This window comes from Anomaloglossus baeobatrachus, chromosome 6, assembly GCF_048569485.1.
Source record: "Anomaloglossus baeobatrachus isolate aAnoBae1 chromosome 6, aAnoBae1.hap1, whole genome shotgun sequence".
NCBI lineage: Eukaryota > Metazoa > Chordata > Amphibia > Anura > Aromobatidae > Anomaloglossus > Anomaloglossus baeobatrachus.
Genome location: NC_134358.1, coordinates 11152895 through 11179927, shown reverse-complemented (window position 1 = coordinate 11179927; position 27033 = coordinate 11152895). Strand labels below are relative to the sequence as shown.

Below are 27033 nucleotides of genomic sequence, written 5' to 3'. Positions count from 1 at the left end.
ACTGGAGAGGATCTGCAAGAAGAATGTCCGAGGATCCCCAAATCCAGGATCCCAAGAAGACTCATGGCTGTACTAGCTCAAAAGGGAGGGTGCCTCTACTCAATACTGAGCAAAGGGGCTGAATACTTATGACAATGTGATATACTGAGCAAAGGGGCTGAATAATTATCACCATGTGATATACTGAGCAAAGGGGCTGAATACTTATGACAATGTGATATACTGAGCAAAGGGGCTGAATAATTATCACCATGTGATATACTGAGCAAAGGGGCTGAATACTTATGACTATGTGAGATTTCAGTTTTTCTTGTTTATTAAATTTGCAAAATTTTCTACATTTGTGTTCTTTCTGACAAGATGGGGGATGGGGGCAGAGTGCACATTAATGAGAAAAAAATACCAAATGGCTGCAATGAAACAAAGAGTGAAAAATGTAAAGGGGTGTGAATACTTTCCGTACCCATTGTATAGAAGCCACCCATTACCTATTCTTTTTCATTAGATGTGTGTGCAGTAGTAGTGGGATAGTGATAATATTCCCACCTTCCGCCTTTCTCTCCGGGATCCAGTGCCACTCTTGCCATGGTCCAGCACCGCTCTCGCTGGTGACCAGTGTTGCTCTTGCCAGGGTCCAGTGCCGCTTTTATCGGTGACCAGTGTTGCTCTCACCGGGCACCAGCGCTGCAGTCACCAGGGTCCAGTGTCGTTCTTGCCATGGTCCAGTGTCGCTCCCACCGGGGTCCAGTACGGCTTTTGTACCGCCCCGCGGCCTCGACTGCGACCGCGGATCCGTGCTCGCGTTCTATGGGTGGTGGCTCGAGCCTCTCACGGACCCGGGGGTCACGTCGCCCTGCAAGGAAGGCTGGCGCTACGCGCGGGGGGGATGCGGGTATTTGGTTTTGGGGATGATTGTTCGTGACGCCACCCACGGGTTGTGGTGATGGTGGACACCACCGCTGCTGGTGATGGTGGGGGCTCCCGGGAGCGGTGTTGTGGCGCAGCTTTGGTGTTAACCCCTCCGTGGGTAGGGGGTGTTGGTCCCGGGGCCCGCTTGGTGAGGGTCGGGGTGCAGGGTCGCAGTGCGGTGCAGTGCCCGAGGGCACAGGTGTACTCACGTTTAAGCCACACAGAGTCACTGGTAAACCAACAGAAGTGATGAACGGGGCCCGCAGCCGGCTGCAGCTTCCTAGTCGGGTTGGCAGTGTCCTCCTTTCTCCTGCACCTATGTTGTAGTTTGACCACTGTGCCTGGGCACGGGTGGTCCGCTCCCCGGCGTGTGTGTGTCGTAGGAGCCCCTTTGCCCGCAGGCGCTGGGCCTTGGATCTCTGGCCTTTGGCGGTGGCTACTATCCGGACGGGTTGGGCTGTTGCCTTCGATCGGGACTTTGGTGGGAATGAACATACAGTCCAGTCTTCAATCAGTTAATTGACTATGGTGATGGCATATAGCCTAGTCGGGGTCTGAGTACCCTTCCTGGTGCTCCGGTATCCAGTTGGTTTCCCGGTTCGGTTCCGGCGGGCCACTACCCTTTCCCGGTCCCTTACGGTTCCACCGGTCGTACTCCCGGTCTCCTGCAGGCGGCCACTGCCCTCTGCCTGCCTGACTGTTCAGGGGTCCTAGGCTCCAACCCAGGCCCCGCGCAGAACTGTACTCGCTTCCTCTCCCTACTGTACTGTACTACACACTCTTTTCTGTTTTCCTGCCTCACGCCAGCAGACTCCTCGGGGGCGTCTTTCCGCCTCACTCCGCCCACCTGGTGTGCCTGTCTGACTCTGAGGGAGGCAATCAGGTCTTTTGTTTGACGGGTGGTACCTTTCTAAGATGGGAGGTGTGTGTGTGGTGTAGTGACCTGTGACCCCTGGGGTCCAGGGCGTCACACTCTCCCCGATATCCGGTGTTGCTCTCGCCGGGGTCCAAGGGCGGTCTCGTTGGGGTCAGCGCCGCACTCCTGGTGTCCAGTGTCACTGTCGCTGGGGTGGTCCAGTGCCACTCTCCCAAGTGTCTGGTGTTGCTCTCGCCGGGGTCCAAGGGCGGTCTCGCTGGGGTCAGCGCCGCTCTCCTGGTGTCCAGTGTCACTCTTGCCGGGGTCCAGTGCCGCTCTCCCCGATGTTGTTTTCGCCGGGGTCTAAGGACAGCCAGCGCACTGGGGTCAGCGCCGCTTTCCCTGGTGTCCAGTGTCACTCTCGCTGGTGCCCAGTGTTTCTCTTGCTGCAGTTTAGCTCCGCTCTCCCTGGTGTCCAGTGTCACTCTTGCTGGGGTCCAGTGTCGCTTTTTGCTGCAGTTTAGCTCCGCTCTCGCTGATGCCCAGTGTTGCTCTTGCTGCGGTCCAGCTCTGCTCTCGCCGGGGTCCAGCGTCGCTCTTCTCCGCTTCACACTCCACCGCTCTTCACACTGGCCGGGTCACACTGCGTTCTGCAGGAGATGGAACAATGAAAGCCACTCACTGAATGTCTCCAGCAGACAGGACTGGTTGCAGGCTGACATATTCCCCTTTTCCCTAACCCCTGTCACCCACGCACCCCGCAGACCCTACACGAGGTGCAGACCGCACACTTATAGTGGTGCTTGTGTGACGCCCTGGACTAGCCAGGTAGTCACAGGTAGGCCCTTGCACAACACCCCTCCCCTAATAAGGTAACATGAGCCAACCTTAAAACTTTAGTCACCTCCCTCAGGGTTTGATGTTCACACCAAGGGGGTGGAGCCAGGCGATTGGCCACGCCCACCGAGGAGTTCACAGGTCCTGAGGCAGGAAAAACAAAAACAGAAGAGAAGAGTTTGAGGAGAGGAGCAGAGTGGAGCAGTAAAGTGGAGTAGAGGAGTAAAGTCTGACAGGTGTCTGGGTCGTAGCCTGGACACCTTTGGCTAGGAGGCAAACGGTGGCCTCAGCCTGCAGGAGCCGGGAAGACGGCTTGGTGGAACCGTAAGGGACTGGGACAGGGTAGTGGCCCGCCGGTACCGAACCGGAGAATCGACTGTAAACTGGAGCACAAAAGGGGGGTACTCAGACCCTGAAACGAGGTCCAGAAACTACTGGACTGAGTTAATTGATTGAGGTCTGGACCTTAGGTCCTTTCCCACCCAAGTCCCGACTGAAGACAACAACCCACTGAGGGGGATAGAAAGCCACTACACAGGCAGAGATCCCACGGGCCAGCGTCTGCGGGCAAAGGGCTCTCCCGACATACTCAACGCCGGGGAGCAGACTCCCGTCGCTGAAGCGCAGGCAGTCCACAGCTACACAACACGGTGCAGGACAATGGTAGAGACCACCAAACCAGGTGGGGGACCAGACGCAGCCGGCTGCGGGCACCGACCACCATCATCTTGGTTTACCAGAGACTCGTGTGTGTCAATCATCGTAAGTACAACTGTGCCCTCGGGCCGTGCACTGCCCTGCACCCCACCAGCACGTCCTTCCCAAATGGGTCCCGGGGCTATCACCCCTACCCACGGAGTGGCTAACACCTTGCTGCGCAACATCTTCCCCGGGTGCCTAGTAAAAAGCAGCGGTGGTGTCCACATTCACCACAACCCGTGGGTGGCGTCACGAACTTAACCAAAACCACGGCCACGGCCGTAAACCTATGTCCCCTCCAAAGCGCCAGTTCCCTTTCAGAGCGAAGTGACCCCGGGTCTGGAGGCGCTCGAGCCACCCACCGACGAGCCCGGATCCGAGCGCGGTGTGGTACACTTGTTTTGCTTTTACGTCTCCATTGTAAGATTGATGTCTATGTCCTTTGTGGTTATTGATCTTCTGAACGAGGCTGTTTGCTTTATTAGTCATGAGAAAAATCTCTCTTCAGGGAATAAATTACCTGGAAAACCACAAAGTAGAGGCCGGATCAGAGCGGGCGGAGGGACTGGAGTGTAGAAAGGTATAAATGCCCCGCAGTGAGGCTGCTCCGGCCAGAGAGACTGCAGGACCTGACTACAGGGGGCGCCGTCACACTGCCATTATTATTAACTCTTCACCTGCAGGACAGTGCTGCACCATCTGTATAGGTAAGTCAGGCTATTTTCCCATGTTATCAGCCATTCTTATCTAGTGCTGCTTCTAACACTCATTATCCTAGAGTCTTAGGATGAGCAAATTTTACAAAATACTTTTCGGGAAGATTGAATTTGGTCAAAAATAAAATTTGTCCAAATCAAAATTGATGGGAAAAGACGATTTATGTTCTGAGGTCTCTCCTGACTCTAAATCATAAACTATGGAGGTCAAGGAAAGGGTTAAATGATGAAAGCCCCCGCCCCGTCCCGTCATCCTTTCCCAGGACGCCTGCTCATCTTTCCTGCCACGGCAGCTCCTCGCCGGGTCCTCCGCTCGATCCCTCTGGTCACATTTTACTCTTTGGACCTTTAGGCGTTGACAATGCACCGGCCGGTCATGCGGGCACGATGGACATCAATGATGTGTGGAAACCGTATCTCCATGATGGGGAATAATATGTAGCACAAAAGTAATAAACTCAGAAGATGACAAAGTATCTGTGCGGGAAACATCAACTCTGACCAATTCCATCATCTGTGAGAACGGTCTGGAAAACCAAGCTGACTCAATATAGTGAGCGCTGCTCCGGCTGTAACTGCGGCAGAAGGAAATCACTGAATGATGTAGAGGTCCTCCATGTCAGTCAGAGACTTCTTACCTCTAGGCACTTTGTGGCATTGGTGACTCCTCTGTCTCTGTTCCTCTTTCCTCAGGATGAATCTTCTGTCGTCTCTGATTCTTCTGGGATCTGTGGCTCTGACCTTGGGATGTTCTCCTGCACCGGGAGGTAAGATCCTGTCCCCACCCCAGGCTTCATGGCGGTCGTATATCTGTACACAGGGTAGGATTATATCTGTGCCACATGGCGGTCACAGATCTGGCCTGAAGGGTGGTAATATAGCGTAGGCAGAGGGGTCAGATGCAGGGCGATGCCGCTACTGAGGTCTCTACCAATCTGCACCCAACCAGGTCTACACTTCCACCATAAGGTCAGCTGTAGTATAATTTGGGGGCTAAATATATAATCCAGGAATTATCAAATTCAGCAAACTATAAAATATCTAGCTGAAGCTCGACTAATGATCTAGACTTATTATTACACAAGTCCAATGAATTCCAGACCTGGAATATGGGGAATGGTGACAATCCCACCAGCCGGTCTGCTGCTTCTCACTGCCATCTCCTCTGGTCTTATTTCCTCAGCCACAAATATCGCAAGAAATGGAGAAGCCTCACAGATATCTAACTTTCAATATTCAATAATGGGATACGCCAAAAATGCCATCGATGGTATCAAAGACACCAATTACCACAAGGGCTCCTGCACTCATACCAATAATCAAAAAGATCCCTGGTGGAAGCTGGACCTGAAAGAGAGCTACAAGATATCAAACGTCGTAATAACAAACAGGATGGACTGTTGTAAAGACAGGCTGATGGGGGCCGAAATCCGGGTTGGGAACTCCCCCGACAACAACAACCCAGTGTAAGTTCATAAGTCCATGTTCTATAAGGTCCTGTCTTGTGTTTCTCCACAATATCTTATCTTATGTTCTTCTATAAGATCATATCTTGTGTTTCTCCACAATGTCCCATCTTATGTTCTTCCATAAGATCCTGTCTTGTGTTTCTCCACAATGTCAAAATCAGCAAAAATGCCTAAAATATAACCTTTATTGGTTTCTCTATAAAAGGAAAGGAATACCTTACCTCATAGAATATAAAAACAATGTCTGCCGCAGAGACTGAGGTACTGCAACACCCTTCAATCACATCAAGGGATTAATACACTCTGCCACATGACACGTCAGTGTTATGAATGGTACAAACAGGTATTACATCCGACCACACAGGTACACACTGGTTCTGCACAATTGGCAGTGTATATGGGTAATAAACAGTTGTTTCCACTAATCACACTGCCCATACAACAATGCACCCGTACCCATTAAAGGGGATTAATGCACATTGACAATCAGATATCCAGACCACCAGCCTGGTGTCCGGGCATCTAACCAAATATGCACTCAGGGTTCAGATGAAACATGACAATGCTCTGAGATAACCATAAATAAGGATCCCAAATATAGCAATGTCCAGAAATGTGGAAAAGGAACAATCTCACCCGTTCCGGTGTGGCCTATTCCACAAGGGCAGCTTGTCCTCATTATAGGCGTCTCCACGACCCCTCATAAACTGGGCCTAGGATCCCTTTAGAGCACTTGCTGTCCCATCCCAAATTCTCCTCCTCCCAACGCGTTTCCTACTTTGTTATTCATCAGGGGAGCTTGAAGAGATAAAAAGGTTTCTAGTGTGAAAACCTCTCATGGGTTAACTAGAAAGAGAAAAAAGCGGGACAATAAACAGGGGTTCCATAGACAACAATCCCCTAAACACCTTTCCCTTAACTAAGAATCCAGGAGAAGCAGACTTACCAGACGGTGACAGCATGAATCCTCTCCGCTGTACACCGCTGTCAGTATTTGCCATGTTTAAATAATCGCCGCTCTCCCGCCGGCGTCTGACGTCACATCCGTAACCGCGCTCCCCAATTCCGCCTATCGTGGTGGAACGCATACATGGACCGCACGTCCCTTAGGATGCGACGTCAGAACCACCCGGCGCGGTCATGACATCACCAACCTGAGGCACATGACCAGAACGCACTAGCGTCCACAAAGTCCGCCCCTCCACACATAAGAAACAGCGCCCTGCATATAACTTCATTGCGCATGCGCTGAAACCTTACAAGGGCAATTCCTTCTGTGTATACAATAACCGCTTCTGTCAAATAGAGCGTAAAGGTAGCGGAACAATAAATTACCAGATAATATGTGCAGGCCTACAATGACCCAGGGATTGCTAAAATATAAACTGAATCTTATGGAAATTTCCAGAGGGAAAAGCCTAACAAATAAGATAACTATTCATCACTGGGGACTCAGATGTATTAGACAACTGAATTAGTATTGAGAGGGATACCGGAGAGACAGACTAGCCACTAATGGCAGGAGGATCAAGAGGGAGAGAAATCAAAGGCCCCAACTTCAGCCAGAATACAGCTGACAGTACCCCAGGGAAAAGGGGGATAGAAAAATAGAGAAATAGAGACTACCTTTCAACTCCACCACCCACTACACTAACTAAATGAAACTTTCCCTACCTAGCTGCGGAGGTTGGCACCCTAAATTACGGTAATTCGCGCCCCCGCTCACCGGCGGCTTTCCCTCCTAGCTGTTCTAATCCTTCACCTACAAAAAGGGTGCAAAGGACAGGGATTCATTCAAGCTGAGGGGTGAACCGTCTTGAGCCGAAAAATCCATCTACATTCTTTCTGGAGGATCTTCTTATCCCAGTCACCTCCTCGTTTCAGTGGTGGGACAACATCTATACCCTGAAACGTAACATGACCAATGTCCCCCCCATGGATGGAATTCACATGCTCTCTCTTAGTCTTGCCTATGTATTCCAGCCCACACGAGCATGTGGCTAAGTAAATAACTCCTTTTGTCCGGCAAAGCGACATGCTCGTGTGGGCTGGAATATATAGGCAAGACTAAGAGAGAGTTTAGGAGGAGAATAGGTGAACATCTAAGGGACATCAGACTTGGAAATGACACCCCACTGGCGAAGCATGTGAATTCCATCCATGGGGGGGACATTGGTCATGTTACGTTTCAGGGTATAGATGTTGTCCCACCACTGAAACGAGGAGGTGACTGGGATAAGAAGATCCTCCAGAAAGAATGTAGATGGATTTTTCGGCTCAAGACGGTTCACCCCCTCGGCTTGAATGAATCCCTGTCCTTTGCACCCTTTTTGTAGGTGAAGGATTAGAACAGCTAGGAGGGAAAGCCGCCGGTGAGCGGGGGCGCCAATTACCGTAATTTAGGGTGCCAACCTCCGCAGCTAGGTAGGGAAAGTTTCATTTAGTTAGTGTAGTGGGTGGTGGAGTTGATAGGTAGTCTCTATTTCTCTATTTTTCTATCCCCCTTTTCCCTGGGGTACTGTCAGCTGTATTCTGGCTGAAGTTGGGGCCTTTGATTTCTCTCCCTCTTGATCCTCCTGCCATTAGTGGCTAGTCTGTCTCTCCGGTATCCCTCTCAATACTAATTCAGTTGTCTAATACATCTGAGTCCCCAGTGATGAATAGTTATCTTATTTGTTAGGCTTTTCCCTCTGGAAATTTCCATAAGATTCAGTTTATATTTCAGCAATCCCTGGGTCATTGTAGGCCTGCACATATTATCTGGTAATTTATTGTTCCGCTACCTTTACGCTCTATTTGACAGAAGCGGTTATTGTATAGACAGAAGGAATTGCCCTTTTAAGGTTTCAGCGCATGCGCAATGAAGTTATATGCAGGGCGCTGTTTCTTATGTGTGGAGGGGCGGACTTTGTGGACGCTAGTGCGTTCTGGTCATGTGCCTCAGGTTGGTGATGTCATGACCGCGCCGGGTGGTTCTGACGTCGCATCCTAAGGGACGTGCGGTCCATGTATGCGTTCCACCACGATAGGCGGAATTGGGGAGCGCGGTTACGGATGTGACGTCAGACGCCGGCGGGAGAGCGGCGATTATTTAAACATGGCAAATACTGACAGCGGTGTACAGCGGAGAGGATTCATGCTGTCACCGTCTGGTAAGTCTGCTTCTCCTGGTTTCTTAGTTAAGGGAAAGGTGTTTAGGGGATTGTTGTCTATGGAACCCCTGTTTATTGTCCCGCTTTTTTCTCTTTCTAGTTAACCCATGAGAGGTTTTCACACTAGAAACCTTTTTATCTCTTCAAGCTCCCCTGATGAATAACAAAGTAGGAAACGCGTTGGGAGGAGGAGAATTTGGGATGGGACAGCAAGTGCTCTAAAGGGATCCTAGGCCCAGTTTATGAGGGGTCGTGGAGACGCCTATAATGAGGACAAGCTGCCCTTGTGGGAATAGGCCACACCGGAACGGGTGAGATTGTTCCTTTTCCACATTTCTGGACATTGCTATATTTGGGATCCTTATGTATGGTTATCTCAGAGCATTGTCATGTTTCATCTGAACCCTGAGTGCATATTTGGTTAGATGCCCGGACACCAGGCTGGTGGTCTGGATATCTGATTGTCAATGTGCATTAATCCCCTTTAATGGGTACGGGTGCATTGTTGTATGGGCAGTGTGATTAGTGGAAACAACTGTTTATTACCCATATACACTGCCAATTGTGCAGAACCAGTGTGTACCTGTGTGGTCGGATGTAATACCTGTTTGTACCATTCATAACACTGACGTGTCATGTGGCAGAGTGTATTAATCCCTTGATGTGATTGAAGGGTGTTGCAGCATCTCAGTCTCTGCGGCAGACATTGTTTTTATATTCTATGAGGTAAGGTATTCCTTTCCTTTTATAGAGAAACCAATAAAGGTTATATTTTAGGCATTTTTGCTGATTTAGTATTTACTGTACCTTCAAATACCATACCAGTGGCTGTATTAATTTCTCCACAATGTCCCATCTTATGTTCTTCCATAAGGTTCTGTCTTGTGTTTCTATACAATGTCTCATCTTATGTTCTTCTATAAGGTCCTGTCTTGTGTTTCTCCACAATGTCCCATCTTATGTTCTTCCATAAGATCCTGTCTTGTGTTTCTCCACAATGTCCCATCTTATGTTCTTCCATAAGATTCTGTCTTGTGTTTCTATACAATGTCTCATCTTATGTTCTTATATAAGATCCTGTCTTGTGTTTCTCCACAATGTCCCATCTTATGTTCTTCTATAAGGTTCTGTCTTGTGTTTCTCCACAATGTCCCATCTTATGTTCTTCCATAAGATTCTGTCTTGTGTTTCTATACAATGTCTCATCTTATGTTCTTATATAAGATCCTGTCTTGTGTTTCTCCACAATGTCCCATCTTATGTTCTTCCATAAGGTTCTGTCTTGTGTTTCTCCACAATGTCTCATCTTATGTTCTTCTATAAGGTTCTGTCTTGTGTTTCTCCACAATGTCCCATCTTATGTTCTTCTATAAGGTCCTGTCTTGTGTTTCTCCACAATGTCCCATCTTATGTTCTTCTATAAGATCCTGTCTTGTGTTTCTATACAATGTCTCATCTTATGTTCTTATATAAGGTCCTGTATTGTGTTTCTCCACAATGTACCATTTTGAGTTCTATAAGGTCATGTCTTGTGATTCTTCACAATGTTTCATCTTGTGTTCTTCTACAAGGTCCTGCCTCGTGTTTCTCCACAATGTCCCATTTTGAGTTCTATAGGGTCATGTCTTGTGGTTCTCCACAATGTCTCATTATATGTTCTTCTATAAGGTCACATATTGTGTTTCTCCACAATGTCTCATCATATGTTCTGCGATAAGGCCCTGTCTTGTGTTTCTCCACAATGTATCATCATATGTTCTTCTATAAGGCCCTGTCTTGTGTTTCTCCACAATGTCTCATCATACAGTATGTTCTTCTATAAGGTCCTGTCTTGTTTCTCCCAAACCTCTGTTCCTCCACAATGCTCTGTCTTGCATTTCGCCATGATGTCTTGTATTAATCATTTTGTTACTTGACATGCGCTTCTCACCAATGTCTAGTCTTACGTTTCTCTATGTTGTCCCATTTTGGGTTTATCTGTATTGCTCCTTCTGATTTTCTTTGACAATATCCAGTCATATACGGTATTTCTCCAGGATATATTGGCCTGTCTTTCTCAATAATTTCCCATCTTGTCTTTCTCCACAATTTTCTGCTTTAGAACATTATGGAAGCTTACAGCATCTGAGGATTTCTGACCATGCATATTCATGTGTAACGTGACGCGGGACGGTAGTTGTGGGCGAGATGCTGTTCTCTCGCACCCAGCCATGCTACATGAAAGATGTGGTCCTGGCTGGATGTGTAGATTTTCACTAGTGGGGTGATATGCCCTTGCAGGTTGCATATGTCAATGACTTCGGCTGGCCAGCACCAGATGTTAACCCAGTCAAGAAGAGAGACCACTGGCTCTTTAAAAACAATGTGGTAGTATTACTTAACAGTCAGTTGACAACTATGTCCACAAGATAGCGAGCACACAACTTCTCGTACGTTTCATTGACAGAGAAACTTTAGACACATTCTCTTTGGTCCCAGTTTGGTTGTTCTTGTCCCCAGTCTTCTGGTCTGTTTCACTACAACCCATGAAACACATGCACCATGAAACAGTTTGTGAAAAAAATGTTCTCTTCCCGCGATTCTGTGTCTCATTCTCCCCGCAGAGAAGGGAATCTGCCAATAGAACTGGACTCAAGTTTCCAAGCTTTTTGACGTCTAGGGAATTCCACTCCATCAACTCACGCTCAAATTTGTCTTGGCCCATAATCTTTAGACCACGTAAGCTGCTTGGGGCCTTTCTTTTAGACGTCCCTTCTCTGAACCCATTCGATTGGGTCACTCTATTCTATGATAAGTCCTTGGGCCTTTTACTGTCCTTCATGCTGGGTCTCTACCATTCTCCTTGTATCTTGATTTGTCTCTGAGGACCACACTATCTTTTTCCCGGTCTCCTTTCTCCTTCTCTCCAGAGGTCACACACTGCATGCAGCCTTAACAATCATTCAGACCCTAGGTCTCTTTCTGTCACTCGCTGGGCCCTACCTGACGCTCCAAAGGAAACAGTCACTTACCCTACAGTCATGGCCAAAAGTTTTGAGAATGACACCAAAATGCTATTTCCACATGATCTGTTGCCCTCTGGTTTTTAATTGTGTTTGTCTGATGTTTACTGCAGCTGAAGACAAAGTCCTGCACCGCCCGCCCTCAGGTTACCTTCAGGTTCAGTGGCACACGTGCTGATGATTGTGGTGTAGCGCTCAATACACTTCAGGCGCAGCGTGCTTGTCAGATAGCAGGACAGCCATGGAATCCGGAAAAGGAAGGAAGAAAACTGACCGCATACAGCTGCTATGCCGAAAGATTTTTATTCAAACATTTTCTCCATGGGTGCAGATAAAAATGCGGGAGGTGGCTTGGATGCGAATCCCTCCAGGAGGACGACGGCCGTTTCGTCTGTGAATCAGACTTCTACGGGTCCACATGTGGGAGCGACCGTACACACCTTATAAAGGGGAGTGCATCCAGGTCACGTCACCGCACATTAAAAACAGAGGAATCACCACAAATCAGTGATTTGCATACATGTAAACAGATGTTTCACTTAAAAACATGTTTAAATAAACAGTGTAACAAACATTTTCATAAAAAACACATCTAACAAAAAAGGAAAAACAAAAGGTCGCAAGGGCATAATGAAATAACATATCATGACATATTCTTGATGATATGGTTATTCATTTATTAAATACTCAGGACTAGATTACCTGCTCTAATCAAAATTATAAGAACACCGTCAAGTCGTTACGGTCATTTAAACCCAGGTTTCCCTGTGCTCCAAATTTCATTATCAATTTTGCTTCCTTTTGTAGCAACAATTTATGGAGATCGCCCCCTTGGGGGGGCAGAGAAACCTGGACTAAACCCGCAAAACGTAGGGTATTAGGGTTACCTTTGTGTGCTGAACAAATATGTTCTATTAGTCTTGGGGAACCCTTCCCTGTAGAAATAGATTTATAATGTTCCCTAAAGCGTATGTACATACATCTAATTGTTTTCCCAATGTAGAATCTTCCACATAGGCACAATACAACGTAAACCACATACTTCGTTTTGCAAGAAATAAACTGCTTAACTTGATATGAAGAGGAACCAATCTTGAGAGAAGTGCCGGTAAGATGTAAGGTGCAAAACTTGCAGTGGCCACAGCGAAAATTCCCAACCGGGGAACATTTTTCTAACCACGTAGATGGACAAGCCACCCTATTTTTTACCAGCAGATCTCTCAGATTGTTACACCGTCTGTAAGAGACTAAAGGTCCTGCGTCTGTCATCTTCTTCAAATCAGGATCGTTGGCGAGGATGTGCCAATTCTTTTTTATGGCTTTCTTTATTACACCATCCAGCGGGCCAAATTTAAAACTGAACATAAACCTTTTGTAGCATTATTTGTTATATTGTGCCCGTGTGGAAGATTCTACATTGGGAAAACAATTAGATGTATGTACATACGCTTTAGGGAATATTATAAATCTATTTCTACAGGGAAGGGTTCCCCAAGACTAATAGAACATATTTGTTCAGCACACAAAGGTAACCCTAATACCCTACGTTTTGCGGGTTTAGTCCAGGTTTCTCTGCCCCCCCAGGGGGGCGATCTCCATAAATTGTTGCTACAAAAGGAAGCAAAATTGATAATGAAATTTGGAGCACAGGGAAACCTGGGTTTAAATGACCGTAACGACTTGACGGTGTTCTTATAATTTTGATTAGAGCAGGTAATCTAGTCCTGAGTATTTAATAAATGAATAACCATATCATCAAGAATATGTCATGATATGTTATTTCATTATGCCCTTGCGACCTTTTGTTTTTCTTTTTTTGTTAGATGTGTTTTTTATGAAAATGTTTGTTACACTGTTTATTTAAACATGTTTTTAAGTGAAACATCTGTTTGCATGTATGCAAATCACTGATTTGTGGTGATTCCTCTGTTTTTAATGTGCGGTGACGTGACCTGGATGCACTCCCCTTTATAAGGTGTGTACGGTCGCTCCCACATGTGGACCCGTAGAAGTCTGATTCACAGACGAAACGGCCGTCGTCCTCCTGGAGGGACTCGCATCCAAGCCACCTCCCGCATTTTTATCTGCACCCATGGAGAAAATGTTTGAATAAAAATCTTTCGGCATAGCAGCTGTATGCGGTCAGTTTTCTTCCTTCCTTTTTTGTCTGATGTTTACATCACATACAGAAATATAATTGCAATCATATTATGAGACCAGAAGCTTCTATTGACATTAGAATGAGTTAATGCAGCAAGTGAATATTTGCAGTGTTGACCCTTCTTCTTCAGGACCTCTGCAATTCTCCCTGGCAGCTCTCAATCATCTTCTGGAGCAAATCCTGATGATCGCTGTCCATTCTTGCATAAGCAATGCTTGCATTTTGCCAGAATTTGTTGGTTTTTGTTTGTCCGCCCGTCTCTTGATGATTGCCCACAAGTTCTCAATGGGATTCAGATCTGGGGAGTTTCCAGGCCATGGACCCAAAATCTCTATGTTTTGTTCCATGAGCCATGTAGTGATCACCTTTGCTTTATGGCAAGGTGCTCCATCATGCTGGAAAAGGCATTGTTGGGCGCCTGCTCTTGGACAGTTGGGAGAAGTTGCTCTTGGAGGACATTCTGGTACCATTCATTATTCATGGCTGTGTTTTTAGGCCAGACTGTGAGTGGTGCGATTCCCTTGGCTGAGAAGCAACCCCACACATGAATGGTTTCCGGATGCTTAACAGTTGGCATGAGACAAGACTGGTGATAGCGCTCACCTCTTCTTCTCCTAATAAGCTGTTTTCCAGATGTCCCAAACAATCGAAAAGGGGATTCATCTGAGAAATGACTTTACCCCAGTCCTCAGCAGTCCACTCCCTGTACCTTCTGCAGAATATCAGTCGGTCCCTGATGTTTTTTCAGGAGAGAAGTGGCTTCTTTGCTGCCCTCCTTGAAACCAGGCCTTGCTCCAGCAGTCTCCGCCTCACAGTGCGTGCAGAAGCACTCACACCAGCCTGCTGCCATTGCTGAGCTAGCTCGCCACTGCTGGAAGTCCCATCCCGCAGCTGAAACAGTTTTAAGATACGGTCCTGGCGTTTGCTGGTCCTTCTTGGGCGCCCTGGAGCCTTTTTGGCAACAATGGAAGCTCTCTCCTTGAAGTTCTTGATGATGTGATAGATTGTGACTGAGGTGCAATCTTTGTAGCTGCGATACTCTTCCCTGTTCGGCCATTTTTCTGCAGAGCAATGATGGCTGCACGTGTTTCTTTAGAGATAACCATGGTTAACTGAAGAGAAACAATGATACCAAGCACCAGCCTCCTTTTAAAGTGTCCAGTGGTGTCATTCTTACTTAATCATGACTGATTGTTCGCCAGCCCTGTCCTCATCAGCACCCACACCTGTGTTACTGGAACAATCACTAAAACAATGTTATCTGCTCCTTTTAAGACAGGAATGCAATGATGTTGAAATGTGTTTTGGGGGTTAAAGTTCATTTTCTTAGCCAATATTGACTTTGCAAGTAATTGCTGTTAAGCTGATCACTCTTTATGACATTCTGGAGTAAATGCAAATTGCCATTAGAAAAACTGAAGCAGTATACTTTGTAAAAATTAATATTTGTAGCATTCTCAAAACTTTTGGCCATGACTGTACATCCTAGCCACTCCCTTATGGGAGAGTCCCAACTATTTACTGCTTCTCTACTGTCACCCAATACATAAAGCACTACTACACATTATACCTCACATCTCACATGACACATTACTTCCACAATGGCACAAGACATACAGTACCTACAAGTAGTATTCAACCCCCTGCAGATGTAGCAGGTTTACACATTCGGAATTAACTTGGCATTGTGACATTTGGACTGTAGATCAGCCTGGAAGTGTGAAATGCACTGCAGCAAAAAAGAATGTTATTTCTTATTTTTTATTTTTTTTTTTTTAAATTGTGAAACGTTTATTCAGAGGGTCATTTATTATTCAACCCCTCAAACCACCAGAATTCTGTTTGGTTCCCCTAAAGTATTAAGAAGTATTTCAGGCACAATGAACAGAACAATGAGCTTCACATGTTTGGATTAATTATCTCTTTTTCCAGCTGTGAGGTAAAGCCTGGGATATGAAGAGGAATTATGACGAGAAGTCATAATTGCTCTCATCACTCCCTGGCAGTGCCCCCCCTCCCTTCTTGTTCCAAATGTCCAGCATCTGTGAAGGTGTCACATCCCACTTACACCTCCAACAGCCATCTCCTCTGATATGGAGATGAGATGATGTGCGGACAATGGATCCAGGATGACTCCCTGCCGTCACCCTGTAACAAGAGTTGTATCTCATTAGCAAGGCTTGGAAGTAGCCAGACAGAACGACTCCAGTAAAAAATGGTTCATATCTCGCAAGCCATATCTCCGATAAATATGGCAACCATAACAATGGTGTCTCCGCATGTGGACGATGCCGGCACACCCTTTTTATGGAAGTAGGACATTGGGAAACACACCAAACGTGATATCAGCCATATGGGAACTCGTAGACAGGTCATGAGTCCCCTCGTTCAGCAGCTAAATTCATAACTGTCACAATGAGAGCATTGGCGTCCGTCTACGACGCTCCCAGGCACAGTTATGGCCAAAATCCCCTTTTCTGGATAATTCTGATCCATGCAGGGGGAGTGGCAGTGCTTCCCCGTGAGGTCACTAAGGTAGGAGGAGACCTGGATTTGCCCAGGTTGATAACCCTGCTTCGGCCATTTTCCAAGGTTCTTCTCGCTGGGGGCACGTGCAGGAAACATCTGTGGGAGTTCCTGGAAACCTGGTCTACAGCGCCCCCCTGTGGCCAGACGCAACAAGGTAACTGCTGGAACTGTGTATGCCTGTTTGTAACCCATGCTTTGACTGTAACTGTACTCTGACATATGTATATTCTGTAGATTCCCTATTGTATATATTGTAGTTTCTAGTGTGCTTTAGGCGATTAAATTATATAATTAATCTTGGGCTGTTCTGTTATCTCGATCTTGAATCCCACGTCTGTGTGTTCGGCTAATAGTTACCGTGAAGCGGTTGGTGGCAGCGAGTTGTGCCAAGGATTATTGTGGGGAGGCCAGTGAGATTCGGGAAGATATTATATATTCCGCCCGCGGAGGTCGGGGGAATATATACCTTACTCTCACCGGGGACCCTTCAATAATCGGCATAAGTAGTATAGCGGCCTCCTTGCTTATTGTCGGGCAATTCCATAATTGGCCTGACTATAAGAGGGGCGCTAGAGAGCGCGTCACGTGCTCTGTCTGTCGGTCGGGAGGTATAAAGTAGGGGTGACCCCCACTGGTTACCCCCCGATTGTGACGTACTGGTAGCCAGCGCGGGGGATTTCTGAGTGACCCCCCCGGTGGTTTGTGACATATTGGTGGCAGCGGTGGGATCGAGATAATAGTGTGTGTGAGTGTGAGACCCATACTCCCAGACACTAAAGACTGCCTGCAGCAGCTGTGGCTGCTGGGGTCTTCAGACCAGCTCAACACTAGAGTGTCAGAGTGCAGATACTGTAAGGTGTGTGGAGGCATCAGGTGTCAGTTCTGTGTCAGTGACCAAAAGTCTGCAAGAATGGCTGATGGCACCAGGAGCAGAGCTATGCAACTGGCCAATGCTAAAGCAGGAGCCGAAGAGAGGGAGGACGGTGCTGTGGACAGCAATGAGGAGGTTGCCCACGAGTCCTCCAGGAGCTCGACGCCAGAAAACAGCTCTGCAGAGGACATTGCACAACCGGGCACTGCTGGACAAGATGAGGAGCAGCTCGCCCAAGGGTCCTCAACGAGCCAGATGCCAGCCCTCCGCTCTGCAATGGACAGTGAATCACCAGGCTCCGCAGCGGGCCGCAGATCACCACGTGCCATTCCACCGAGCCTGGGAGGCTCGGATAGCCTTCTTCAAATGGCTATGGCCCTACGCCAGGCTGGAGACCGGGAGGGCTACAAGGAACTCATGGCCGAGCGTGAGCGGCAAGCAGCGCGTGAAGAGCGCCAGGCAGAGCGTAACTACCAGCTGCAGCTAGCTCAGCTCCGGCCCTCATCAGCCACATGTGACCTTCAAAACACCAAACTTCCAAAGGTCCGTGTTGAGGACTTCCCAGTGCTGGAGAAGGATGGAGACTTGGACTCTTTCCTGACTGCTTTTGAACGGACTTGCTTGCAGCACCATCTGAACAAGGACCAGTGGGCCAAATACCTGACCCCCCGTTTAAGGGGTAAGGCCCTGGATGTCCTTGGGGACTTGCCTGCTGAGGCAGATCAGGGCTACGACACCATCAAGCGGGCCCTGATCCAACAGTACAACCTCACTCCAGAGTCCTACCGCAAGAAGTTCCGGAGCCTACAGAAGGGACCAAAGGACTCCTGGGCTGACCACCGGCGGGCACTTGCCCGAGCTGCCGACCACTGGACCCAAGGCCTGCAGCTTTCCACCGGACCGGAGATCCTGGACTTGTTCATCACGGAGCAACTCTTGTGGAACTGCCCTGAGGATCTCCGCCAGTTCATCCGAGACCAGAAGCCAAAGGGGTCCACGGCTACAGCTGCCCTTGCCGATGACTACACCAACAACCGGGCCCCTGAGGCCAGGAGAGCGGCCACCAGCAGCACCTGGAGAGGGGGTAAGATGAATTCTGCGACTGCCCCACCTGCCCCTAGACTGCAGGGGGTGTCCCCCTCAACTCCCCTCTCCAGGCCCGTGGCGGAGCCAAGACGGTGCCACCAGTGCAACCTACCTGGACACTTCAAGGCCATGTGCCCTCAGCGTCCCAAGGCCCCGGCTCCGTCCCCGTCCCAAGGGCCGCCCAAGGTGTATTGTGTGGGTGGGGGTGGTGGTAGGTCCCTGGACAGCTTCCAACCTGTCACCGTCGGCCAGTCTGTGACCATAGGACTGCGAGACAGCGCCTCGGAGGTGACTCTGGTGCGGCCTGAGATGGTGTCCCCCCAAGACTTGATCCCTGGAAAAACCCTCGCTGTCTCCGGGATTGGAGGCATTGACCCGGCGCTGCCTGTTGCTGACATTTATGTGGACTGGGGCGCAGGGCGAGGGGTGAGGGAGGTGGGGGTAACTGATCGGATCCCTGCAAACGTGCTACTTGGGACAGATTTGGGGCAAATAACCTCCCAGTTTGGCCCCGCCCCAAAGGCTGAACCTTCAGCCAGTGCTGACATGACTCCTGACAATGTTAATGTGTTATCTATGAATGATGTAAGGGAGGAGGGAGTGAACTCTGATATTTCTGCTTGCACAGACACCATAGACACACACACAGCTGCAGCTGTGACAGGGGAGGGGGTCAGAGAAAGGTGTGACAATGCCTCTACAAGTAATCAGCCTGTGAGCTGGGATCTGTTGCCCTCTGCAGGGATAAGCAGAGAGCAGGGTGCTGCAGGGGGAGGACCAGTGTGTGGGGTGGGGGCTACCACAGCAAATGTGGGGTCCCCAGAGATTTCACAGCGGGGTTCTGTTGCTGCAGGAGGGGAACAGGCAGGTGAGATTGGGGCCGGTCCAGGAGCGGAAGTGCTCCCAGGTAAGATCTCGGTGCATGGTTCCCCCACAACCGGGGTGTCAGGAAGCCAGGTAGGTCTGCCTGAACCGGCGACTTGGTCAGGAACGGAGGAGGAGCAGGCACGACCCACGGTCGCAGCGGCTGTGGCCGCTGTCACCCGCAGTGGGAGTGCTGGAAGCCAAGGGGCCTCCCGGAGGTCCGATAGCTCTTCCCCTTCTGACCAAGTGGCAGCCGAGTCAGGTGGAGGCCAGGACACAGGTCCCGGGGTACTGACTGAAGATGTGACAGTCTCGTCGATTCTGGCCACATCTAGTCAGGGGTTTCAGGCAGCGTTAGAGGCTGACGACAGCCTGAAAGCTCTTAAGGAGCAGGCGGCACAGCCTCCCTCGGACTCGGACCCGGAGCGAGTGGTCTGGGACCAAGGACGGCTGTACCGGGCCACGGTCCAGCAGGGTTCACCGGAGGCGTGGCCCAGGGACCGACAGTTGGTGGTACCCTATCCGTTCCGGACGGAGTTGTTGCGGATCGCACATGAGATTCCGATGGCCGGACACCTAGGGATCGCTAAGACCAAGGCCAGGTTAAACCAGCATTTCTACTGGCCAAAAATGGGGGCCGATGTGGCTGCCTACTGCCGTTCGTGTGAAACCTGTCAGAGAGTGGGGAAGGCGGGGCCACACCCCAAAGCCCCACTAGTATCTCTGCCAATCATCGATGAGCCTTTCAGGAGGGTGGCTGTGGATCTGGTCGGCCCGCTGGCCATCCCCAGCAGCTCCGGGAAACGCTTCATACTGACGGTAGTTGACTATGCCACCCGGTACCCAGAAGCAGTGGCCTTGTCGTCCATTCGGGCTGACAAGGTGGCCACCGCATTGCTGGAGATTTTCTCCCGAGTGGGTTTTCCCCAGGAAATGCTCACTGACCGGGGGACCCAATTCATGTCCCAGCTGATGGAGACACTCTGTAAGCAAGTCCAGGTGCGACATCTGGTGGCCAGCCCGTACCATCCACAGACTAATGGCCTGTGCGAGCGGTTCAATGGCACCTTAAAGCAGATGCTTAAGATGTTGGTCGACTCCCATGGGCGTGACTGGGAGCGGTATCTCCCACACCTGTTATTTGCTTACCGGGAGGTTCCACAGGCCTCAACAGGATTCTCACCGTTTGAGCTCCTGTACGGGCGACGTGTGCGGGGCCCCCTGGCTCTGGTGAAAGAGGCTTGGGAAGGGGATTTGGCCACCCCTGGAGTGTCGGTCATCGAGTATGTCATGCGCTTCCGGGACAAAATGCAGGCCTTGACGCAACTGGTACACGACAATATGGCTCAAGCCCAGGCCGATCAGAAGCGTTGGTACGACCAGAACGCTTGTGAGAGGACCTACCAAGTGGGTCAAAAGGTGTGGGTACTGGTCCCCGTACCACAGGACAAGCTTCAGGCAGCCTGGGAAGGCCCATACCTCGTGTACCAGCAGCTCAACCCTGTGACGTACCTGGTCACCCTGGACCCTGCCCGTGGAAGGCGGAAGCCCTTCCATGTGAACATGATGAAGGCACATCATGAGCGGGAGGCATGTGCGCTCCCCGTGTGCAACCTGCCCGAGGAGGGAGAAGCGGAAACCCTCTTGGATATGCTAGCCCAGGTTAGGGCAGGCGGATCCATTGAGGATGTGGAGGTTGGCCACCAGCTCTTGGAGGACCAACGGTCCCAGCTGTGGGCCACCCTACACCCCTTCCGGGGGTTGTTTACCAACCAGCCCGGAAGGACTGACTTGGCTGTCCATCACGTGGACACTGGGGATCATCCCCCGATCCGGCGTTCAGCATATCGGGTCTCCCTGGAGGTGCAGCAACACATGCGCCAGGAGATTGACGAGATGCTGGAGCTGGGGGTGATCCAGGCATCCAACAGCGCTTGGGCCTCGCCTGTAGTCCTCGTCCCTAAGAAGGACCGAACCACTCGGTTCTGCGTGGACTACAGGGGGCTCAATGCTGTCACGGTCGCCGATGCGTACCCAATGCCACGCATCGATGACCTGCTCGATCAGTTGGCCGGGGCTCAGTACCTGACCATCATGGACCTGAGCCGGGGATATTGGCAGATCCCCCTGACTCGCAAGGCCAGGGAACGCTCTGCCTTTATTACCCCATTTGGACTGTACGAGTCCACGGTGATGCCATTCGGGATGAGGAATGCCCCTGCCACTTTCCAGCGGATGGTCAACACCCTGCTCAAGGGACTTGAAGGGTACGCGGCCGCGTACCTAGATGACATTGCCGTCTTCAGTCCCACCTGGGAGGACCACCTAGAGCATCTAGCACAGGTGCTCAGGCGGATCCACCGGGCAGGTTTGACCATCAAGCCGGGAAAGTGTCAGCTGGCCATGAGCGAGGTCCAGTACCTCGGTCACCGGGTAGGTGGGGGAACGCTGAAGCCCGAGCCTGAGAAAGTGGAGGCCATCGCATCCTGGCCCACCCCCAGGACCAAGAAGCAGGTGATGTCCTTCTTGGGGACCGCCGGGTACTATAGGAGGTTTGTTCCATGCTATAGTAGCCTGGCAAAGCCCTTGACGGACCTCACCAAGAAGAAGCTGCCCTCTGCAGTCGATTGGACAGTGGACTGCGAGACAGCCTTCCGGGCCCTAAAGGACGCCCTGTCCAGCCCGCCCGTGCTACAGGCAGCCGACTTCACGCGGCCGTTTGTAGTACAGACCGACGCCAGTGACTTCGGCCTCGGTGCGGTGCTCAGCCAGGTGGACTCTGCGAGCCAAGAGCACCCAGTCCTGTACCTGAGCAGGAAGCTGTTACCAAGGGAAGTGGCCTATTCTACAATGGAGAAGGAGTGCCTGGCCATAGTGTGGGCCCTGCAGCGTCTGCAACCCTATCTATACGGGCGCCACTTCATCGTGGAGACGGACCACAATCCCCTCAGCTGGTTGCACACCGTCTCTGGGACGAATGGGCGATTGTTGCGATGGAGCCTTGCGCTCCAGCAATACGACTTCACCATTCGCCACAAAAGGGGCCGTGACCACGGTAACGCAGACGGGCTGTCCCGACAAGGAGAGGTCGCGGACGGGCGCACGGGGGAACACCGGAGGGTGCTGCCCCCTAGCGCCCTCAAAAGGGGGGAGGTGTGAGGTAAAGCCTGGGATATGAAGAGGAATTATGACGAGAAGTCATAATTGCTCTCATCACTCCCTGGCAGTGCCCCCCCTCCCTTCTTGTTCCAAATGTCCAGCATCTGTGAAGGTGTCACATCCCACTTACACCTCCAACAGCCATCTCCTCTGATATGGAGATGAGATGATGTGCGGACAATGGATCCAGGATGACTCCCTGCCGTCACCCTGTAACAAGAGTTGTATCTCATTAGCAAGGCTTGGAAGTAGCCAGACAGAACGACTCCAGTAAAAAATGGTTCATATCTCGCAAGCCATATCTCCGATAAATATGGCAACCATAACAATGGTGTCTCCGCATGTGGACGATGCCGGCACACCCTTTTTATGGAAGTAGGACATTGGGAAACACACCAAACGTGATATCAGCCATATGGGAACTCGTAGACAGGTCATGAGTCCCCTCGTTCTGCAGCTAAATTCATAACTGTCACAATGAGAGCATTGGCGTCCGTCTACGACGCTCCCAGGCACAGTTATGGCCAAAATCCCCTTTTCTGGATAATTCTGATCCATGCAGGGGGAGTGGCAGTGCTTCCCCGTGAGGTCACTAAGGTAGGAGGAGACCTGGATTTGCCCAGGTTGATAACCCTGCTTCGGCCATTTTCCAAGGTTCTTCTCGCTGGGGGCACGTGCAGGAAACATCTGTGGGAGTTCCTGGAAACCTGGTCTACAGCGCCCCCCTGTGGCCAGACGCAACAAGGTAACTGCTGGAACTGTGTATGCCTGTTTGTAACCCATGCTTTGACTGTAACTGTACTCTGACATATGTATATTCTGTAGATTCCCTATTGTATATATTGTAGTTTCTAGTGTGCTTTAGGCGATTAAATTATATAATTAATCTTGGGCTGTTCTGTTATCTCGATCTTGAATCCCACGTCTGTGTGTTCGGCTAATAGTTACCGTGAAGCGGTTGGTGGCAGCGAGTTGTGCCAAGGATTATTGTGGGGAGGCCAGTGAGATTCGGGAAGATATTATATATTCCGCCCGCGGAGGTCGGGGGAATATATACCTTACTCTCACCGGGGACCCTTCAATAATCGGCATAAGTAGTATAGCGGCCTCCTTGCTTATTGTCGGGCAATTCCATAATTGGCCTGACTATAAGAGGGGCGCTAGAGAGCGCGTCACGTGCTCTGTCTGTCGGTCGGGAGGTATAAAGTAGGGGTGACCCCCACTGGTTACCCCCCGATTGTGACGTACTGGTAGCCAGCGCGGGGGATTTCTGAGTGACCCCCCCGGTGGTTTGTGACACCAGCCTTTTCTGACTAATTAAGGCCCTCCCCAAACTTGTGAACAGCACTCATACTTGGTCAACATGGGAAAGACAAAGGAGCATTCCAAGGCCATCAGAGACAAGATCGTGGAGGGTCACAAGGCTGGCAAGGGGTACAAAACCCTTTCCAAGGAGTTGGGCCTACCTGTCTCCACTGTTGGGAGCATCATCCGGAAGTGGAAGGCTTATGGAACTACTGTTAGCCTTCCACGGCCTGGACAGCCTTTGAAAGTTTCCACCCGTGCTGAGGCCAGGCTTGTCCGAAGAGTCAAGGCTAACCCAAGGACAACAAGGAAGGAGCTCCGGGAAGATCTCATGGCAGTGGGGACATTGGTTTCAGTCAATACCATAAGTAACGTACTCCCCCGCAATGGTCTCCGTTCCAGACGAGCCCATAAGGTACCTTTACTTTCAAAGCGTCATGTCAAGGCTCGTCTACAGTTTGCTCATGATCACTTGGAGGACTCTGAGAAAGACTGGTTCAAGGTTCTCTGGTCTGATGAGACCAAGATCAAGATCTTTGGTGCCAACCTCACACGTGACGTTTGGAGACTGGATGGCACTGCATACGACCCCAAGAATACCATCCCTACAGTCAAGCATGGTGGTGGCAGCATCATGCTGTGGGGCTGTTTCTCAGCCAAGGGGCCTGGCCATCTGGTCCGCATCCATGGGAAGATGGATAGCACGGCCTACCTGGAGATTTTGGCCAAGAACCTCCGCTCCTCCATCAAGGATCTTAAGATGGGTCGTCATTTCATCTTCCAACAAGACAACGACCCAAAGCACACAGCCAAGAAAACCAAGGCCTGGTTCAAGAGGGAAAAAATCAAGGTGTTGCAGTGGCCTAGTCAGTCTCCTGACCTTAACCCAATTGAAAACTTGTGGAAGGAGCTCAAGATTAAAGTCCACATGAGACACCCAAAGAACCTAGATAACTTGGAGAAGATCTGCATGGAGGAGTGGGCCAAGATAACTCCAGAGACCTGTGCCGGCCTGATCAGGTCTTATAAAAGACGATTATTAGCTGTAATTGCAAACAAGGGTTATTCCACTAAATATTAAACCTAGGGGTTGAATAATAATTGACCCACACTTTTATGTTGAAAATTTATTAAAATTTAACTGAGCAACATAACTTGTGGGTTTGTAAGATTTATGCATCTGTTAATAAATCCTGCTCTTGTTTGAAGTTTGCAGGCTCTAACTTATTTGCATCTTATCAAACCTGCTAAATCTGCAGGGGGTTGAATACTACTTGTAGGCACTGTACATATTATAAATCTGCAGGGGGTTGCAGACTACTTGTAGGCACTGTATATATTATAAATCTGCAGGGGGTTGAATACTACTTGTAGGCACTGTAATCCACATGACATTAATATGATTGGTGTCTTCAGTGGGGGAACGTGACCACAAGTCCACCTCCTTACACATGGTTGTACTGTGAACACTTGTTATAAGTGTCCATCTTTTGGCCAGTAATAACATTTTACAAAGTTTACCATTTGTCCGCGAGTCTGATGGCCGGTCACATCCTATGGCTACTGTCAGCTCACAAGTACTGATAGGACGGTGGATTTGGGTCTGAGATGGGCGCTTTATGGGGTTCCTGAATGCTTTGTTTTGTTTAGATGTGACCTAAAAGTGACAAATGTGTTGCAACGTGCAGTTGATCATCAGGAGCTTTTGATTTTTTTTCCCTCTAGGTGCGATAAAGTGAAGAGTGTTGGATCTCCCACCTTGTCCTTCTGCTGTAATGGCATGGAGGGCCAGTACGTCAGCGTGGTGATCCCAGGACGCGCCGAATCCTTGACTCTCTGTGAGGTCGAGGTTTATGGAGACCCGGTCAATAGAGGGCATAAAGTCTGCTGGTAGCTGCCAAAGTCAAACTTCATAGATATCAAGTGCTTCGTCTTCGTGGTTCTTCGGCTCTGGTTTCTATAGAAGATTTACATTAACTGAACAGGAAAATGTTCTCAACTGATATTTTTGCATTTGGTAACAATCAAAAATAAACACAGTTTCCTTAGCTCGCCCTCGTGTCTGCAGCTTGTTCAGTGATCAAGGGAAGAAACAATAAAATTTCTCGCGACTCCCTTTACCTCCGGATTCTACCTAGCACCACGCCTGTGTCATGCCTGCTATTTAAACAGTCCCGGAGTTTCCTTCCTTGCCTTTCCTCTCGGCTCTACATATCCCTACATCTTTAGAGGAAGATAAATAGTTTAAATATATACAGTATGTAACATGATTCTGTGATTCTATAATGGGACATGCCAACCCCTTCACTCACGGGCGATTTTCTGGTGTTTGGGGGGGGGGGTTGCTCCCTTTCTTCCGAGAGCCATAACATTTTTATTTTCCATCAATCTTGCCATATGAGGGCTTATTTTTTGCGGGACAAATTGTACTTTTAAATGAAATCATATTTTTTACCATATGGTGTACTGAAAAACGGCAAAAAAATTCCAAGTGCATAAAAATTGCAAAAAAAAGTGTGATTGCAAGATTGTTTTGGGATATTTTATTCACCGTGTTCACTATATGGTAAAACTGAGGTATCGGTATTATGCCTCAGGTTGGTACGAGTTCATAGACACCAAACATGTATAGGTTTACTAAGGGGTTAAAAAAAAATCCGAAGTTTATCCAAAAAGTGTCGCACCCATAGCCACCCATTGCGTTCTCATTTTTCGGGATCTGGGGCTCAGTGATGGCTTGTTTTCTGTGCCTTGAGCTGACATTTTTAATGCTACCATTTTTTTGCAGATGCTACGTTTTGATCGCCTGTCATTGCATTTTGTGCAAAATTTGCACAAAAAATTTGCAACAAAAAATAATTTTGGCATTTGTAATTTTTTGCTGATACGCCGTTTACCAATCAGATTAATTGATTTTATATTTTGATAGATCGGGCATTTCTGAAAGTGGCGATACCAAATATGTGCATTTTTTTATTTTTTTACTTCTTTAATTTGATGATGGTGATTGGAACTTTTGTTTTTTTATTTTTTTTAAAACTTTTTTTTTTTTTTACTTGTTTTTATTTTACTAGTCCCCCTAGGGGGCTATAAGTATCAGCAGTCTGATCGCTTGTTCATTTCTCCAGATCAGCGCAGCACATCTCTGATCAGGAGAAATGCTATGTTCTTTTGAAAATTTCCAAACTCCAGCGGACAAAATCCAGGACAAAATCTTCATTTCATAAAATTCTTTCCAGGTAAATCTTTATTCCAAGTTCCATTAAACTATAGATCCACACATAGGGCAAAAGTAGTACAGATAGGGGTAGTAGTCCCACTGGACTCCGCATTTCGGCGTGTATGCGCCTTCCTCATGGTCCAACGATGCTATGTTCTTGTTACAGCTGCTGGTCTGTCATCTGTCACAGGAACTACG

General features: G+C 49.1%; 1 protein-coding gene across 1 annotated transcript in view; it reads left to right on the top strand.

Annotated features, from left to right (window-relative positions):
• LOC142243779 (uncharacterized) overlaps positions 1-25663 on the top strand; it is a 260986-nt gene extending 235323 nt beyond the window's left edge. Inside the window, exons 13-16 of the mRNA XM_075315979.1 lie at positions 3990-4008; positions 4711-4784; positions 5201-5483; positions 25341-25663. Coding sequence (XP_075172094.1) covers positions 3990-4008; positions 4711-4784; positions 5201-5483; positions 25341-25509 — 545 coding nt within the window. The 3' untranslated portion in view covers positions 25510-25663. The remainder of the gene's footprint in view (positions 1-3989; positions 4009-4710; positions 4785-5200; positions 5484-25340) is intronic.
• The last annotated feature ends 1370 nt before the right edge of the window (positions 25664-27033 follow it).